At 44.8% G+C, this 19,689-nt stretch overlaps 2 protein-coding genes across 3 annotated transcripts; both read left to right on the forward strand.

Annotated features, from left to right (window-relative positions):
• The first annotated feature begins 7,535 nt into the window (after nt 1–7,535).
• Nucleotides 7,536–10,988, forward strand: srp19 (signal recognition particle 19). 2 transcript variants are annotated; one of them, XM_026188702.1, is made up of 6 exons: nt 7,536–7,750; nt 9,180–9,255; nt 9,945–10,016; nt 10,133–10,241; nt 10,326–10,472; nt 10,813–10,988. In XM_026188702.1, the coding sequence occupies exons 1-5, from the start codon at nt 7,713–7,715 to the stop codon at nt 10,454–10,456; spliced, it is 426 nt and encodes a 141-aa protein (XP_026044487.1). In that variant the 5' UTR covers nt 7,536–7,712; the 3' UTR covers nt 10,457–10,472; nt 10,813–10,988. The 2 variants fall into 2 exon arrangements, with proteins under 2 accessions (XP_026044487.1, XP_026044486.1); XM_026188701.1 differs by lacking the exon at nt 10,813–10,988 and having other exon boundaries at nt 10,326–10,677.
• Nucleotides 10,989–13,935: 2,947 nt separating this feature from the next.
• Nucleotides 13,936–18,191, forward strand: rsph14 (radial spoke head 14 homolog). Its single transcript, XM_026187739.1, has 6 exons — nt 13,936–14,284; nt 14,566–14,668; nt 15,573–15,691; nt 15,895–16,117; nt 16,199–16,338; nt 16,505–18,191. Exons 1-6 carry the CDS (start codon nt 14,110–14,112, stop codon nt 16,783–16,785), a joined length of 1,041 nt encoding a protein of 346 aa, XP_026043524.1. The 5' UTR covers nt 13,936–14,109; the 3' UTR covers nt 16,786–18,191.
• Nucleotides 18,192–19,689: the final 1,498 nt, after the last annotated feature.

A 19,689-nucleotide genomic window follows, 5' to 3' on the forward strand; every position in this document is an offset into this window, starting at 1 on the left:
GATATAAAAAAGATAATACGTCATTATGCAAAGAATGGAGAAGAAAAGACTACATACCTGAAGATCAATGACTGGATATATGAAGTTGACCCTCAGAGTCTGTACGTGTATCCAGTTGGAAAAAAGCTTGACAACAATCAAATAGGAAACAATAATGTAATTGATGATATTAAGAAATGTATTAATGAACAGGCGGGGAACGAAAGATACCCAGACATGCGAGACAAGATTTTTAGAAATGTAAAGAATGAGGAAGAAAAAAACCAACAAAAACAAAGATATGCTGAATATGTAGAAAAAACTTTTCTTGGAGAGCACCCAGATGTTTTTAAAGGAAGTCTGACAGGTCACGAAAGACTGTCCATGGAGGCCTGGTTCACCACGTATTTCACTGCAACAGTTATATCTGAATCTGCGAGAAATTTCCGAACATTCCCTCTGACTCTTATGGCCCTGGATCTGGTTCGAAACAATAACGATAATACCCGAAAGAAAGGTCGGAATTTTTTCTTTGACAATCATCCAATGACAAGAGGAGGCAGTTGGATTGACCCGAGCAGACGAGGATTCGCAGGCTCAGCAACACATGAAGATTCCAGCAAATTAAGAAATTATGTAAACCCTAAAACCGAGGAGCAGCTCATGGGTGACCTTGTTAAACTTGTAGAACGAGAGGGTAACTTCTTTACAGAATGGAAGAAAACTGTTGGTAATGGTGAAAGTGATGTGGTGACACGCATGACTGAACTTTCAAACACCTACAAAACAATGACGGATAATTCAGACTTTCAAAAAAAATACAATGATTTCAAAACAGACACCAAGATTACACAACCTGAAGATCACAGAAAACCTTCCACATCTGGAACACTGGGAGGATACGATGATGGCTACGTCACAATGCGAGACCTGAATTCAGCCTCAGAATTAGAAAATACCTTCAAACATGAATCTTATTTCTCGAGAGCATCTGCATCGTTGGCTGAAGACGTCCATGCTGCACTACAGCACAAATATGGTGAAACTCTGGCAGGAATGCACCTTCAGGAGGGAACAGCCCGAATAGAAAACGGACAGTTTGTATGTAAGCTCGTGTCAGAGAGACCTGGTGCTGAGCCCGAGGAGTTCAGGGCTGATTTATCTCCACAGAGTCAACATTACAGTGAAAAGATGTTGGAGAACATTGAGACATCAGTGCATGAGATGGAGCAGCACAGTTCAGCAGCCTCCCATCAGGTCAACAAGTATATAGAGAGGACTGGAACTGCTGTTGGCGCTTTGGGTCTCATGCTGGGACTGAAAGGAGCTGCTCGTGCCTTTGAAGAGGGAAACATCAAAGATGGTGTGGTGGGGTCTTTGCAGACGGCTCATGGAGTGACGGCTATGACAACATCTGCTATTGCAAGCAAAGCTTTGACCTCAGAGTCAAGAATCGCAAAAGTGATCATGAGGAGCCCTGCAATGAAGCGTTTTATGACAGTTATACCAATAGTGGGAATTGGATTTGGGATCTACAATGTAGAACAAGATTTGGAGAGAGGAGATGCTCTGGGATACATTGATGCTGCGTTCGATTTATACATAGTTGAGTTAGATATTGTTGAGCTTGTTCAGCCTGAACTGGCACCTTTCATTGCACCTATAACTCTGGCTCTATCAGTAGAGCGGATGGCCATTGATGATGTTTATATGGGCATCCAGAATGAACTGAAGAGCCTCAAAGCAGACGCTGGAGTTTTGGACAAAATAGCTGCTGTTTTTGTTGGCTTGGGAAAAGGGATCATGCACTTTGCTATACATGTGGCTAGTGTGTTTTATGACTGGCGTTATGATGAAATTGAGGAGGGACGAAAACTTGTTGCAGAGATCTCAGATTATCACCAATATTATAAAGTCACAAAGCAACAGGATGGAACGACAGCCATTGATTTTGCTGCTGGCGCCTCCTCCTGGAATGGAGGAGGTATTAACTTCTGCCTCGCTGATGAGGGTCAGTCTGAGCTCTGCATGGACTATTTTGTTTCTCATGATGAGAGTCCAAGAAGACAATGCTGGAACATTAGCACAGATGGAAGCAAAGATATAATTCTTGGTCTGGGAGAGTCACATGGATTAAAGCACAAAACATATGAAAAAAAAGTACTTATATTTATACCAGCTGGATCTGTGACAGTGGTTTCAGGTTATGAAACTCTTACCAATTCGAGGTACGGGACATACAGGGGAAACAGAGACTCTAATCGATTTTTTGCAGTTCAGAAATCACAGGACGAACACATGATTGAAGTCATGTTGAGCTACTATTACAGACTTCATGGGGAACCAGGGGATGACACATTCTTCCTCGGTCCACAGAGAAGTTATGTTGAAGGCTCAGGAGGAAGGGACACCTACATCATTCCTGAGAATGGAGGGAAAACAATCATTAACAACTACGATCCCTCCAGAGCACAAGACAATCTGCATTTCAGTGTCGCCTACAGCCACATTTCTGTGTCTAAATCAGGAAACGATGCTGTGCTGATGTATGAGAGCAGTCATACTGTAAGAATACAAAACTGGTTTTTAGGAGAAGATTATCGTCACATGAACATGATGTCAGAAGACGGAGTCTTATTTGAGATTTCCTCCACGGTGGTTTCTTCAGTTCAGCTGGTGGCCAGAGGAATTAACAAGATGTTTGAGAAACACGGTGCAGCTGTTGATGCATCACAGCCACTTTTACACACAGTTACAAACATCTTTGGGTCTCAGTATAATGATGAACTCATTGGAAATGGAGAAAGGAACCTGATAGATGGGGGAGGAGGGCGAGATCGTCTGATTGGTGCTGAAGGAGAAGACATTTACATGGTGAAAGGCAGAAACTTTTCCTCTGTGCTCATTGAAAATTACTCAAGAGACGAGAAAACTGACCTGGCCATCATAGAAGCAAATCTTCATACGTTTGGAGTCAGAGTAGAAGGTGATGATGTTCATCTGTTGGCTCACCATGGCAGCACAGTGTTTGATGTTACTGTAGTGAACTGGTTCAGATCATCAGCACACAGACACTTGCTGTTCATCACAAAGGATCTGATCACCTTCACAGTGTCAGATAACAAAGCTGACTGCCTGCAGAGGAACATCTTCACCACATGTATAAAGAGCCTCAGCATTGACTACAGCAGCTCCCCGTCTCCTCTGAGGGTGGACCTTGAGAAGGATGATGCTTTGGACAGCGTGACAGAGATCCGCGGGTCAAACTATAACGATGTCATCAAAGGAAACAAAGAACACAACGTTCTTGTCCCTGGATTAGGAGATGATTTCATTGAGGGGAGAGGAGGAGAGGACTGGTACGTTATCACAGCAGGACAAGGAGTGAAAACCATCAACAATCTATCACCAGATCTAACCTTGGACCTGCTCTTCCTTAAAGAACAATATCAGGATATAACATGTAGATGTGCAGGTCAGAGCATCATCGTTCAGGTACACGGCAGAAGAACTGTTATTTTACAGAACTGGTTTAAATCAAAGAAATATCAGCACCTGCAGATCAAGACCAGTGATGGAGTAACAGCTGAACTGAAGCCCAGCATCAGCAGCTGTGGATGGGATTTAATGCTGCCTTTAACCATCGACTACAGAAACCTGAGTCCTGAACTACTTCCAGTAAACTATGACAATCTATGCATGTATTTTTATAAAAAGATAGTTTACTCTCATCAAAAAGCAAGGATTTATTTTGATAGAGGCAACTGCATGCACTGGGGGAAAGTGATGATTATGAATGATGTTGAATCAGTGAAAGAAATGTACGGCTCCTCAGGATTTGACATCATGGTTGGAAACAGCAATGAGAATTTACTGGATCCACACACCGGGGGGGCACTGATGATAGGAGGGGAAGGCAAAGACACCTACATAATCAAACATAAATATGGAGACCACATAATCATTGATAACTTTGCAGAAGATCAGAAAACTGACACTGTGCTGGTAGATATGGATTTCCTTGATGGAAGTCGAGTCATACTGGACTCAACAGTTTTAATGGACTCAACAAGAGATGATGTTCATGTTAGAATCATGAAAAATGAGGAAAGATTAGAATTCGTTCTCCGCAATTATGCTAATGGTGAAAAACATCAGCATCTAGAATTTCAGAGCTCTGATGGCGTCCATTTCAAACTCAAGTCTCTAAACTCATCTGAAGACGACTCTTTCTATCAGGTAGAAGCTTTCAAAGTGACTCTCACACAGTCTCCGGTGGACTGTCGTTTGGACCTCAGCGCTCAGAGAAATCTGTCAGAGGTTCACACAGTGCAAGGCTGCCCCTCCCAGTCGAATGTTATAATAGGCAACAACCGAGACAACGCTCTGATTGGTGGGTGGAAGGACGACGCCTTGGATGGAGGTGATGGAGATGACACGCTGGTAGGAGGAAATGGAGCTGACATCCTGATTGGTGGGAGAGGAGACGACACTCTTTATGGTGAAGATGGAAATGACACACTGATGGGAAACTCTGGCCGGGACGTCTTCCTTCCTGGACCAGGAGCTGATCTGGTGGACGGAGGTCCAGGCAGAGACTCGGTTCTCTATCGGGGTGATCATGAGAAGGGTGAAGGGGTTTATGTTAACCTGCTGACGGGCCAAGGCCACCATGCTGACGCTGAGGGCGACGTGTTGAAGGATGTGGAAACTGTGATCGGCACCATCTATTCGGACATCTTAGTGTCTGGTTATGAAAGTTCTCTTCTCAAAGGCTCAGATGGTAACGACATCTTGGTGTCCACCGGTGGAGATTATCTGGTTGGAGGTGATGGAAATGACATTTACATGTTCACTTTCAGCAACGGCTCAGTCACCATAGACAACTGTGCAACAGACAACGCCACAGATGTTTTGTACCTGAGCTCAAATTCAAGTCCAGAGTTTGACTGCCAACTATTATCTGACCGAGTCCTGCTGACCTTCTTTGGATTCGATCAATCAACTGTAAAAATTGCACTGCGAGGCTGGATTAGTGATGATGATGAATGTGGCCATTTGGTGCTGGTGTTCAGGGAGGTGGAGGCGTCGGTGGACATGCTGCTGCAAGAGTGCCAGTATAGAAAGAAGGAATCACTTTGGTCATTGATCATAACCTGGGCTATCTGCATCACTCTTCTTGTCTTCCACTTGGCTTTTGCTTTACAAGGGTCTCGAAAATTAATCAGAAAAGCACAAAAACCAAAAAGACAAAAAGAAGATGAAACTAATGTTGAAGCAGAGTCAGCACCAACAGTAATGTAGACCGCTGCTGCTGCAGGTCACACATTCTTTAAATATGTGATTTCACAAATAAGTTCTTTTTATACTTATAATTATACTCACTTTGCTAGTTACTCTAAATGTTGAGCTAATCATGAGTATTCTTGCTTTCTAAAGTCTAAATCTGTCACGTTTATTAATCAACTGCAAACTAAAGGAAAGTTCCTGTAATCATAGATCCTGAATGTGTCTGGTTCAGTTACCCAGAGTAACCGAGGAGTCGTTCAGCTTCAAACATCTTTAAATTACACAAAGTCGACAAACTGTGGACAAACGTGCCAAATACCAAAGAAAAGAACTGCACTTGGTGTCGTTGGGATTTACCACCGTGGATCATTAGACACTGTGTGAATTTCACAGCTTGAACAAGCTAGTCGAGTTCTTACCAAACATGTACCTGACATAACACTGATCGTCTTTTATTGCTTTTATTTACTGTAACGGCTGCAAATTTCTGAGCTTATTCAGAGGTGGAGAGTGTGAGCTGTTTTGTAATGTGGACTCATCTCCCCACACCATTAAAATTGATTTTTCATGCTATATATTTTGTAATAGTTGAACAATAAACATTTACTGTCACTGATTTGTGCTGTGTGGTGATGTTAAGTGTAACCACCACTCTGATCCATCCATCTATTCACTTCCACTTATCCTTTTCAGGGTCGCGGGGTCACTGGAGCCTATCCCAGCTGTCTTAGGGCGAGAGGCGGGGCACAGCCTGGACAGGCCGCAGTTGTATTATGTATTATTTTAATATTAATGTCAAGTGAATGGGATTTTTTTTCTTAGTCCATTGTGAAATGTAGAAAATCACATAGTAATTTAATTCAATTCAGCTTTATTTAGACAGCACCAAATCACAACAACAGTCCCCTCAAGGTGCTTTATACTGTAAAGTAGACCCTACAATGATACAATCATATGACGTCCAATGAGCAAGCACATCCAAGATGACAGAGTCCCCGGGTGGAGCGCCCTCAACCATCCTACCCACGGACTCCAAGACTCTGACTGTTGCTCGGTGCAGAAGCACAGGCAAAGTCAGGACCCGTTCCCTAACCAGAAGGCGCAGGGAACACACTCTCTCGTACAGAGCAGCAAGCTGAGGGGACACTCAGCCCAGCACACTGCCTCTCACCCGGGCAACTCCAGCCTGAGACAGTCCTGGCCGCTGCAGCACACGTTAACCCAGTAAACCTATCCCAGGCAGGGGGAACTGTTCCCTGATGTTCATCAGCAGCTGTTCTCACAGGACAACATCTGCAACATGATTTATAAAATGTGGTCCTGGACATGTAAAGTATTTAAAAAGTAATTAAACAACCCCAGCCTGAAACAAACACAACAATAATACTGAGGGGGAATATTTGTCCTCAGAGGAATTATGTTTACTTGCAGCACTTTTACGTCCACTGAGGTGTTTTCATTGTGTTTTATTGCTTAAAGGAATGGCTGGCTAATAATAAATGTTTATGTAGCTGTAAATGTGATAATATTTTACAATTCTTCAGCCATAAAGGAGTGTAGGAGGCTGTCAGCACATTCATTTACAGTTTTTCTGCATTGCTTTAACAACAACAATAATAATAATAATAACTTCATTTATAAAGCACTTTCAAACAAAGTGCTGAACAGTTACATGGATTCAACAGCCACTTTATTAGGTACATCTGTTCAACTACTCGTTAATGCAAATATCATTTAATCAGCCTGTAATGAATCAGCAACGTTAAAGCATGTCGACATGGTCAGAACAGCCTGTTAGAGTCAAACTGAGCATCAGGAGGATGACTGGACGAGGCTCTTGATACGGGCCGAGTATTTCAGACACTGCTGGACTTTTCCCTGCTGTGGTTTACAGAGAGCGGCCTGAGACAGGAAACATCCAGTGAGGAGCAGTTCTCTGGGTGAAACTGGCTCGTAGAATGAACTCGAGACAGGTGATAGGAAGGCAACAGTAACTCAAACAACCGCTTGTTATACACAAGTTACGCAGATGCGCATCTCTGAAAGCACAACACATCAGACCATGAAGCAGAGTGGCTACAGCAGCAGAAGACCACACTGTGGGCCACACCTGTCAGCTAACAACAAGAAACTGAGGCTACAGCTCACATGTGACATAAGCCTTAGAGTCTACGGCTTCTTTCTTCACTGACAGGTTTCATATTCATGTCAAAACGGAGCTGACAAACAAACAGTAGAGGGCAGCAACATCCCAGCGCTGTGTGTATTCTGCCTAAATACAGAAGCCGAAGAAGAGAAGCGGCTGTTGTCAACAGTGTGGCCGTATGGCTGCGTTATCTTTACGGTAGCCTGTGTGTATGTGAGGTGATACTACAAACATATTAGTGTCCATTACTGAGAGGCTCGGATCAGACGGTGCGTTTAGTCCCCGAGCAGCGACAGCCATGGCTCATCTCACCCAGAACCCCGCGGATAAAGAGCGGTAAGTCCAGGACCCTGGCTAAGCTACAGCTAACAGAGCTAGCCGGTTTCTCGTGCAGAGTCTTGTAGAGAATTTTAAACATTTAAGGAAACAAATGCACCTACAAACGACACGTGCTTATTTTAAGATGTTGAAGCACTCATGTGGATCCTGGGAGGCTGATCTTCAGTTCGGCATACAGTCCCGCAGCTTTTAACTGAAGCTCCACGGAAAAAGGTTGTTTTAAAGGTTTAAATGTTCACTTCAGAGCCGAACCTCGACGATGAAACGCCGGTGAAACGAGGACATTAGGATAAGCTGACACTGAGTTTTTAAAGGACTTTTAGTGAAATGTCTTTGAGCTGTGTGTAAAGTCACGGGGAACAGAGTGAAAGTTAAATTGCGCATTTTCTACATGAAGTTTGGCCTGTGGTCCTCATCCTTAAGCATGACGTGTGATTAGAAGCTTAAGCTTGATGTTTACAGACCGCCTTATTTTTAAAGCTAAAGGGGCGAAATGTGTCAGAGTCACATTAATGTGCAGAAAGTTTGCTGAACGTTCCGGTTCGGAGAGTTTGATCAGATCTGTGGAGCTTACAGGATGTTTCCCTCCTCAGTCAGAGGAGCTGGTACCACAGAGATCTGAGTGAAGAGCGGAGAAACCAAACTGGAAGACAAAGGTCTCATGTCTTTGTTTTGTTTACAAGCAGACAGACGTTCTTGTGACTTTTAAAGTGCTCTTGAGCAACAGTTCTCCAGAAGGCCTCCATTGTCTTCCCTCATTTTTAGCCCAGTCCTTGTTCCTGACCGTGTTTATAGTGTGTGTTTGTTAGTTTGTTTTGATGAAGCCTCTGAACTCTGACCTACGAATCACTGAAACGTTAAAAACAGCTCCCAGCTGAAGGCATGGACCCGCGCCGTGCCGACACATAGCAGACCGTTTCTTTAGTCGAGTCTGTGAAAAATGCCAAAAACATCACATTTTGACATAAAATAATATTTTTGATCCAACACGCTGATTCCCAAAGAGCTGATAACGTGGCATATCTCAGCGTGGTGTGGAGCGTTTATTTAGAAGTCTAATGAAAAACTGTACAGAAGAAGAAGTGTGAGGCCTAAAAAACTCTACAGTGGATCAACAGGATCTGAAAGACCTGACAGAGGCAGGGCGCACTGACAGCTCGCCTCTGTCAGTGCGCCCCAGGCCAGCTGTGGCTACAACGTAGCTGCCAGTGTGTGAATGTGTGGATGACTGGATGTAGTGTGAAGTGCTTTGGGGTCCTTACAGACTGAGTAAAGCGCTGTACAAATGCAGGCCATTTACCATTTTTACCATTTGGTGAGTGATTCCAGCCGAGCGATTATTGGATAAGGAGTTCTTACTTAGCGCGCTCGGCTTCATGCATGAGGACGGCCGTCAGTCACTGAGTCGCTGCGTCGTCTGTTTCAGGTTCGTCTGCCTCTATCCCATCTACATCAACAGTAAGAAGACGCTGGCTGAAGGACGAAGGATCTCCGCGGAGAAGGTGACGGTTTAACGTTCATGTGTTTGATGACTACGTACGCTCGCAGCCTGTGTGACATGCTTTTGTAGATGAAAACGGCATAAAGATCATTAGAGCTCGTGCTGTGCGTCTACAGGAGACGCACGACTGCTGGAAGATTCGTTTTTTTAAATAAGTAAAAATCATGAGGCACAAGTGTTTGTAGCATAACATGGAAACAGCCTCTGATAAGCCTGAATGATCGTGTTTGATGTTACCTCTGAAACCTGAGCTGTGATCTTTGAACTTAACTCATCTTCTTCTTTTAAAGCATTTTACAGTCGACTGAAACGCGAGATAAAAGTGAAGAAACTCTTGGATTAAAAAAAAAAAAAAAGACCAGATGGAGAAAAAAAACCCTGAAACAAAAAGTTTCACTGTGAAAAGGTTGATTCTGTCCATGAGCAGTGGGCTGGAGGTCAGCTTATCATCAATGATATGCAAATTCTCATGACCATTGATCAAAGATCAGGGTCATTGATCAGCAGCTGTTAATCATCATGATACGTTTCTCCCACTGAAAACCTCCAGATGAACAGAATCAACCTTTTGGGATTTCTTTACCTGGATGACTGATCGGGCATCAGGACATCTGCTGCTCGCTCAAATGTACTAAAGTAAAATAGACAGGAAGTGGCGTGCTGAGTGTGAACGTGCTGCTGTGTCTGCAGGCGGTGGAGAATCCGTCCTGCACTGAGATCAGAGACGTGCTGGCGGCTGCAGGGATGAACGTCTACATGGAGGTAACACCTGAGAACACACACACACACACACACACACACACACACACACACACACACACACACACACACACTCTCTGTAAAACACAGCGTGGTCGGACTCTGTGTGTCTCTTCCAGAACAAAATCCACCCCCGGGAGTGGAACAGGGACGGCCAGTTCAAAGGTCGGGTCAGAGTTCAGATTAAGCAGGCGGACGGCAGCCCGTGTCAGGAGAAGTTCAGCTCACGTGAGTGCTTTTATTTTGAAAGGACACTGCTGCACGTAGACGACATTAGCCGAGGTAAAGGTGTGCCGTTTGTGGTGATTGCAGGTAAAGACGTGATGATCTACGTCGCAGAGATGATCCCCAAACTCAAGACTCGGACCCAGAAGAGCGGAGGAGGCGACACCAGCTCTCAGCAGGGAGAGGGAGGGAAGAAGAGCAAGAAGAAGAAGAAATAGACACAAAATGATTTTGGTTTGTCTTTAAATGTTTTTTTGTTGGTTATTGATTTGATTGGATGAGAATCGGATGGAGGCGGGTTTTTGTTTTTCTTATTCTGCTTCCAAAATGAAAACCTGAATGTTTTTCATGTTCTCATGTTTCATTTATGTTTGAACTGAGGGCTCCGTTCACCTCGTCCAACAGCTTCACACAATAAACGTTTCATTTTTTCTCCTTTTTTTTGTTGCCTTCGTGTGTCGACCTCAGAACGAATCCAACAGTGACGTCAGCATCGGCGCGTTCTGATGTTCTCCAGTAATTTCAATACGTGTTTTTCAGGTTTAAGAGAACCTAAGTTCTTTTTTTCCCACAGGTTTGACCAATGACTGTAGAAAACATGGACGACCTAATAGCTCCCAAAAAATGAAGCCCAGACGTCTCTATCGCCCCCTGGTGTCTGACTGCAGTATAGGTCATGAACCCGCCTCCTCCATGTTAGCAGATGGGACTGGGCTCAGACTAAAATAAAGATGCTTCCTTTCATCATCAGTAGTTCTCATCACGCTGATTTGTGTTCAGTGGGCTCTTTTCTCACAGGGTGGATTAGTTTTGACTGTCTTAGCACTTTCTCAGTCTCTGCAGCTCACAGCGGGTAAAATAAGACTTGAACACGTTACCGGTTTTCTAAATATGTTTGTAAAAGTGATGTTGCAATGAAATTCTCTTTCTGTAACAACTCATCCGGTCGACACATGCAAAGAAACCAAAGCAGAGAGAGGTTATGTGTAATAATGAGAAATGTCACAGGAGAAGAGTTGAACACATGAGGAGGACGGAGGTCGTGACCCCAGCTGACATCAGCTGGTTCAGTCCCAGCGGACGGCCGACACAGAGGTGTGTCACACTGTGACGTGAATGTTAACTGGTAACCACTCAAAGCATAGAAGAGCGCACTTGTGTGAATGAGGGTCCAGAGTCCAAACCTCGTCCAGCATTAACAGCACAGATGTTTGTCTGTGAAGGTTCTCAGTCATCCAGGTCATCATAGTCTAAGGAGCTTGGAAAGAAAAGCGTCTGGACTTCTTTGGGTTGCTTGAAGACCCTACACCACCGGGCAGAACATGTTCCCTCTAAGCCTGAAGGGAAAAAGAAGGAACACACACATGTGAAGGAAGCACTGAAAACATGGTTATCGTAATTGGGCGTTCTTAAAGTCAGCAAAGATGCACCGAAAAGAAGATCAGACACCAGCGAGGGAGGATAAGAAGGACAGACGCAACAACATTGTATGTAGCCGGTGTATCAGAGAAACTCAGGAGCGTTTTCTCCAAGCATGACATCCCAGTGTACTTCTTTCATAAACTGTTTATGCTGAGTCTGAGTCTGCAGAGGGTCCCAGTGATGTGGAAGACATCATGCCTCGTCGTACCAAAGACGCCACGTCCCAGAGACCTCCATCTTCAGAAGTTTTCTGATGACTCTGCGGTGGTTGGATGCATCAGCAGGGATGATGAGACAGAGTACCGGGCTGTGATCGACTCCTTTGTCACGTGGTGTGAGCAGAATCATCTGCAGCTCAACGTGGCAAAGACCAAGGAACTGATCGTGGACTTCAGGAAGACCAGGAAACATTTGACCCCTGTTTCAATCCAGGGGGTCAGTGTTGACATTGTGGAGGACTATAAATACCTTGGAGTACACATTGACAATAAACTGGACTGGGCTAAAAACACCACAGCACTTTACAGGAAGGGCCAGAGTCGTCTCTATTTTTTGAGGCGACTGAGGTCCTTCAGCATCTGCCAGAAAATGCTGAGGATTTTCTATGAGTCTGTGGTGGCCAGTGCGATCCTCTATGCTGTTGCATGCTGGGGGAGCAGGCTGAGGGTCGCAGATGCCAACAGACTTAATAAACTGATCCGTAAGGCCAGCAATGTTGTGGGGATGGAGCTGGACTCCCTCAAGGTGGTGTCGGAGAGGCGGATGCTGTCCAAGATAAAGACAATGTTGGATAACACCTCCCACCCACTCCATGACATGCTGGTCAGTCACAGGAGCTCGTTCAGTGAGAGACTGAGATTACCCATGATGCACCACTGAACGACACAGGAAATCATTCCTGCCTGTGGCTCCCTGTACAACGCATCCACTTAACACACTGTTTGCTGCAACAGCTACATGTTTCTTTTTCAGCTATTTATTAATAAGTGACTTTTATGCATATATATGGTGCTATTCTTAGTTAGTGTATTGTCTGTCTTGTTAATGTTTGTTTATAATGGAGCACTGTAACAAAAAATAATTTCCCCCATGGATCAGTAAAGTATTCTGATTCTGACACTTCAGACCCAGCAACACACTCAGACACAAACTGGTTCATCACAAAGACAAAACGCCAAAACACAGACTTAACAATGTGGTGTATGCTGTACAGTGCAGCAAGGAATGCTCAGACCTCTACATTGGAGAGACCAAACAGCCACTTCACAAGCGCATGGTACAACACAGAAGAGCCACCTCCACAGGACAAGACTCAGCAGTCCATCTGCATCTTAAGGATAAAGGTCACTCTTTCGAGGATGCCAATGTTCACATTTTGGACAGAGAGGACAGATGGTTTGAAAGAGGAGTGAAAGAAGCATCTATGTCCACTGTGAGTGACCATCTTTGAACAGAGGCGGGGCTTACGACACCAACTCTCTGCCATCTATAATCCAGTTTTGAGATCCTTCCCAGACGCCTTAACGCCCACTCACATCCTGGGCCATCTGACCTCAGGAATTCGCATGATAAGGTGGGGCCAGGTTTCACAATGAACACACCTGAAACTCTGGCTGATTGGGACCCACGCCCAGTTTCCCACCTTGGCTCAGGCGATTAGAGGATCATCAGGGGTCCTTTTGTCCCTCTGTGGGGGGAAACTCCCACTAGGTTTATATCTGGGACTCTCCACCATTTGACCTTAGAACTGAAGAAGCTTCTCGGATGAAGGTGAAACGTCTTCAAGCAACTTAAAGAAGTCCAGACGCTTTTCTTTCCAAGCTCCTTTGACCAAACAGCACAGAAGCTACACCGGGACCCTCACTGGATGGTTTCCGTGGCAGCAGCTCCTTCGGGTGTCGCTTCCGCTTTATTTTTTGCGATTGTTTGATTTGATGATTGTGTTTCTATTCGATTTAAACAAACGATCACGGAATAACAGGACCAGTCAGGAGGTCACCAAGGACCACAGCCACCCGTCATATTTCTTTTCAAGATTTTCTTATTTAATCACTAGTGTACATATATTTATATTTATAGATAAATATATATTTAGTCATCTCTTCTCTTTTGCCACGTCTCTCTAATATTTTGCTCCTTACTATTTTTCTATTTTCTTTATTATTTTATTATATTTTCTCCTACTGTATCATGTTGCTGAGTGACTGCTGCTCGTCAAACACATTTCATTGCAATGTTGACCCTGTGCTAACTTGCATATGACATATAAAACTGAAAACTGAGGTTTCCATAAGTCCTACAGGCCTGAAACGCATCACCACAGTGGCCTGATGTTTATATGCGGTTACTAGGCAACAGGTGAGCGTTGATCGGCTGACCAGCGGACCCGGTGTGCTCCTGATCGATTAACCTGCCCCCTCTCTCACCTCTACGCGGAGTTTCGTCCCGGATGGCCGGGGCGCTCACGGACCCGACACGGGCTCCGGTGGCCTTCGGGCGGCGGGCCGTGCCGCAGCTGTTCGGGGAGCTGCTGCGGGCCGGGGCTGCGGCGAGGCTCCGGGCTCTGACGTCACTCTGCGACCTGGTGCACGAGCCGGAGCGACTGTACCAGGCTGTTACCGGAGGTAAGAGCTCAGAGGGTCACCGTAAGGTCCGCCCTCTGCACAGGGAGGACAGGTGTGCAGTTCAGGGGAAATCAGGGAGAGAAGGGAGGAGCCGTGACACTGTGCTGGACATCCCTGCTTTTGAAAACTATAAAACATAACCTGAGGACTTCAGGTGTTTCACTAGCTGTTATTGGCGTGTTTGAAGGTGGGACTTGGGGTGGCACCGGCCCACTCTGAAGTCTGCTGTGACTAAAATGGAGGAAAGTTGGGAAAAGTACAAACTGGTTCTTCTTCTGCAGGTTTTCTGAAGCAGCTGAAGGTTTTGTTCAGGGATGAAGATCCATCAGTCAGAGCAAAAACCTGTGAGCTTCTTCACCTGCTGACCTCACACAGCATCGGCAGGTACGTGCACCGAGACAAACAGGCACGGCACCGGGAGGAAGACGGGGTCATCGGGTCATTCTGTTTAAAACGGAAAAGCAGGAAAGCAAAACACTCACAATTGCAATAAAGAGGCAAACAGATCAAACAACCACATAATGCAAAACAACAGATACACAAAAATGACAACCAAAAACTAGCAAAACTAGTAAATAAAGCTTCTCGTGTCTTTAAGACAAACGTGTTTGGAGTCGATCACAGACCAAAGATCCGCTCAAACACTCGAGTTCATCACGAAGAAGCAAACAGAATCTTGTTTTGGAGTTTTTCAGACAGGAGAGAAAATGTTGAGCCTGAAAAGTTGACAAACGGCTGTTCTGGAAAACAGGATGCGACGTGTGAGCAGAATGAAAGAACGATGAAGAGAAAATCTGAACTGCTGGGCTCTCAGTTTCTGCTGTGCTGCGGCCCCACCAGCAGGTGGCGCTGTGTCCCAGCTGTGAGGTCCAGGTGAAGCTGAAGCTTGGCTCTATTTGTGTTATGGAGCTTTTAAACATGACATTGAAATAAATGTCAGACACAAATGAACAACTTTTTTAAATTATTTGACAATAAATAAACCACCAAATTACACAAAATACTTTTTTTTATTAACGCTGTGAAATAACTTTTCAATTTTATTTAATAACCTATTAAAAACAAAGAATTTACCTTTTTTAAAATTATTACGATAAATAAAGCATCACATAAGAGCTAAATCATGAGAGTTGCGTCTGCCTGTGGAACATTAACTAGCAGAGTTTCTTTTATAAATTTAGGATATTTGTTGGGATCCGTTTGTGTCATTTTTTGAATCTTTCTGAAAGTTCAGGAGCTTTAAAGCTGTTCAGGGTTCATGTGTGTGTCCTGTCGCCTCCTCCTGCAGGCAGGCCGTCCTCGCCTCCTCCCTGCTCCCTCCTCTCTGTCAGCTGTTGGACGACTCCTCGTTCTCCTGCAGGAGGAACGTCCACCGAGTGCTGAGCCGCCTCGCTCTGCTGCCTGCAGGTAAGCTCGGATTCTCAGCATCAACCTAACCCTAACCCTGAACTCAAACCTGGAGTTTAATGATTGAGGACTAAGATGATGTTTGAGGGGTCAGGGGGCGTGTCCTCAGGGCAGCAGGTCACATGCTGCAGCACTCGTACGTCTGTAGGCGTTCATGAGGACAGTTCAGGGCTTAATTGTGGGTTTTCCATGCCGCCCTGCAGGAGCAGAGGCTCTCCTTTCTCTGGTGCCTAAACTGATGCTGAAACTCACAAAGGAGGAAGATGAGGAGGTGCAGTTGCTGCTCCTCTCCACCCTCACCCACTGCTCCAGGCTGGACGCCCTGCCGGGGTTGGCCTCCGATGGCGTCTCGCTGCTGGGACGCAAACTGTCCCACCGATCCTCGATCATCCGCCGAGAGGCGGCCGCAGCAATGATGGCACTCAGGTAGATCAGCTCGCTCTGATCCAGGCTGTGCTTTTGTTTCCTCGCCGTGCGCTGGTTTAACCGACTGTTTGCTGGTTACAGCGTTCCCATGGACGGGAAGCGACAGGTCTGCGAGGATGCCGAGGTCCTTCCTGTCCTCGTCGGTCTTCTACGGGACAAAGACGTGGAGGTTCAAGCCAACGCTGCAGGAGTCATCATGAACACCGTCATCATCACCACAGGTACAAACGCACACCGGCTTCCACAACCCTCAACTCAGAAACTCCAAACTTTGAATCAGGATCAGTTTAAGTAAAATCGGTTTTTACATCCACGATCAGTCTGAAGGTATCGACCCAGCTTCAGTTTAGTTCCATGTTTCAAACACAGAAGTATCTGTGACTGCAGGTAAGCAGCGGTGCCTGGACCTGGACGTCCTCCCCGTCCTCCTCGGCCTGCTGTCTGAGAAGCACGGGGACGATGACGAGGAGGAGATGAAGAAGAGGAGGAAGGCCCTCATCATGTATGTCCTTCGTGCGCTCACCTCATTGGCTGAGGCTCCTAACGGCCGCCGCCTCCTCCTGGAGCAGCTCCCCCTGCTGGAGAAGAAGGCTGAGGCTGCGGGGGCGGACCAGGACATCCGGCGGGCCACTCAGACCGCCATCCAGGTCATCACCTGGACTCCATGACCTCTGACCTCCAGAGGTCTCATGGAGTAAGAAAATAAAAAAGCAAAGCTCATCACACATTTTCTGATGTCATTGTTAAACATCACATGACCAGCCCAATCAAATCTGGGTGCATCATGGGATATTTCTATAAATGTGTTATAAGAGTAGGTTGTTTACTTTAACTGCTGAGGACATTTACTCTAAAGTGTTCTGCTCATAAATGCCAGCATGTGTTCACTGTGTGTTTTCTGACTGAAGAGCTTAAACCTGCATTTGTTCTAATGTCCAGCAGGGGGCGACACCTCTGGCTGAGTAAAGAAGTCTGACGTGTATCGTTAATGTCCGTGAATGTTACAGATTTGTAAGCGATGTGTTTTAGTGGGAACTATGTTTACTGTCTGTCCAATAGAGAGGCGTTACCACGGCAACTAAGAAGGGGACAAAGCTTCAAAAGGCGTCGCGTTTTAACCCGAACTAAAGTCTTACTAACATTAACCAAGTGACACCGTTTAAATGTATTTGAAAAACGAGAAATAAAAAACGTCTCTCACACACGCGATGACATCACCAACACCTCCCAACTCCAAATTTGAACTTTTGTTTTATAAGAGGCGTGGCTACATGGGCGTGAATCAGTACATGCGGGTGAAACGCCGTGTTCAGGGACATGAAATAATGTTCGGAAATTTTGATGGACTCTTAAAAAATAATCACATCATCACATCTCACAGGTGTAGGCCGCACAGCTCATCAGTGCAGAGTACTGCCCCTCAGCAGGCTTCCTGAAGTCATCCAATCAGAAGACAGGGGGCTTAAATTGTGAGTGAGGTGTTAAAGAGACAGAAGCTAAAGCAGCTTATTTCAGACAGCTCCATGAAAGCTCAGATAAAGGATTACTTTGAACTGTTATTCATGGAAAGCCACTTTAGTCATCTCCAGAACACATTTAGAAGAACAGCGGACGTGAAATGAGCAAAATACGCCCACTTTCTACTTAACCTGAAAGGTTTAGGTACAAGTACGTCCCCCAGTATCCCAAATGTAAAGTTTAAATATAATCTGACCTGACCTGTGCAGCGTGTTTCGGATACAAATCAAACTAATTCAGTTTTTAGTCTAAAACAAAGTCATTGATGACAGACTTTATATAAAACCTCTTTGATTTAACTATTGTAGTTTAAATAAATATTTAATATTTAAGTGATATTCAGTATTATGTATTAGCATTATTAGCAGATGAGCAGGGTGATACACACTCTAGAAAACAACCAGAGACGTCTGTGACCCCCTCAGGGTCACGCACCAGTGTTTGAGCCCCTGTGAGCGGGATCGCCTTGTTCGTACTGAATGCTGTTTCCTCTCAGACCTGCTGCTCTGAACAAAACTGAGAGCCTGACGCTGCAGGTGGTGACATGAAGCCAAACAAACTGCATGAACGAAACAAAAGAGGGAGCCGGAGAGGCCAGCGCTGTTCAAAAGTGTGAAACATGAGTCTGCGCAAGGAAACGTGATTTATATCAGACGAGTTTCCAATGTCTGTCCCTTTATACATAAGAAAATAGCTGAGAACAGAACAAACACAACAGCAGATTATTGACACACTAAGACTGTCTCAGGTCGTCTGTACAGGGAGCTCAGTCAGGTCCAAATAATGGGCGACACGCACTTTAACAAAAATATACAAATGTGTTAAATATAAAGAAGGAAAAATTAATCATAATTAACTGTAATTGATGTGCTGCATAAACAGAGAGTGGGCAGAGACTGACACAGGGAGGCTGGACAGGTGCTCACCGTCACTGACTCCGCCTACCAGGAACCTGCAAGACGACACAGAGGGACAAACACGCATTGCACTAGAACGTGGCAGTGTGGTCAAACAAACACATTAATATCACAAAGATGGAGCATGTGGAGGTTGGTGGCGGCACGGACGGTACTATCCTCAGCAAACACGCTGTGAACGCCTCAAAAATGAAGGACGGAGCTTCAGCCTGAATGGATCACATGATGAACAAGTGCCATGACACTGGACGTTGATATTATGGATATGTAACTGGCAGTGATGGGAATAACAGTGTTACAAGTAACAGCGTTACTAACGCCGTTATTTTTTTCAGTAACGACTAATCTAGCTAATTACTATTCCTATCGTTACAACGCCGTTACCGTTACTAACAAGAAAATGTGGTCGCGTTACTATTTTTCAACAAACAGACGGTTGAAGCTGTGTTCAGCTTACAGCATCTTATATCAGCTGCAGGAAGTAGCTGTAAGTAATCTGGACGCTACAGCTTTAAGCAGCTGCGCTGCCGCGGACGGTGATCACGATCACTGTCTGGCACAACACCTGGAGCTCAGGGGGCAAAACAATCACATACGTGTGTTTTTTTGCTCAATAGTTTCGTCACGTTTATGAGGCGACTGCTGTCTCCAGGTAGAAACAGGAGTGACACACCTGCTGCTGTCAGACCTGCAGGCTGTGATGTTTCCTTTATAGTGGACAGAAATTATTTTTTTGGAGTGGCATAAATAATTTGTGTGACATCTTATTGAAGAACAGCTGATTGTTCTGTAAGTAGTTTGAAGAAATTGTTTAAAAAAGGTAAATGGCTGCAAATAACTTTGTTGTTTGCAAAACTTGAGCATATGATTTTAAAATTGACAATTTATATTTGTTATGAAATATGATTCATTAAACATGTTTGTCGTTGTTACAGTAAAAATATAACTTTTCTACTCGCATTTTATGTTTTTTTTAGATCAATTATGTTAATACAGTAGTCAAAATGAAAACATGACTGTAAATTCAGACACGTGAGGTTGTGCTGAAAAGGATGAGACCAAACAAGGCAAATAAACAGTTTTGAGACTTTAATGAGTTTCTTAAAGTAATAGACACACCCAACCCGACCCCCAGTA

This window comes from Astatotilapia calliptera, chromosome 12 (assembly GCF_900246225.1).
Source record: "Astatotilapia calliptera chromosome 12, fAstCal1.2, whole genome shotgun sequence".
NCBI lineage: Eukaryota > Metazoa > Chordata > Actinopteri > Cichliformes > Cichlidae > Astatotilapia > Astatotilapia calliptera.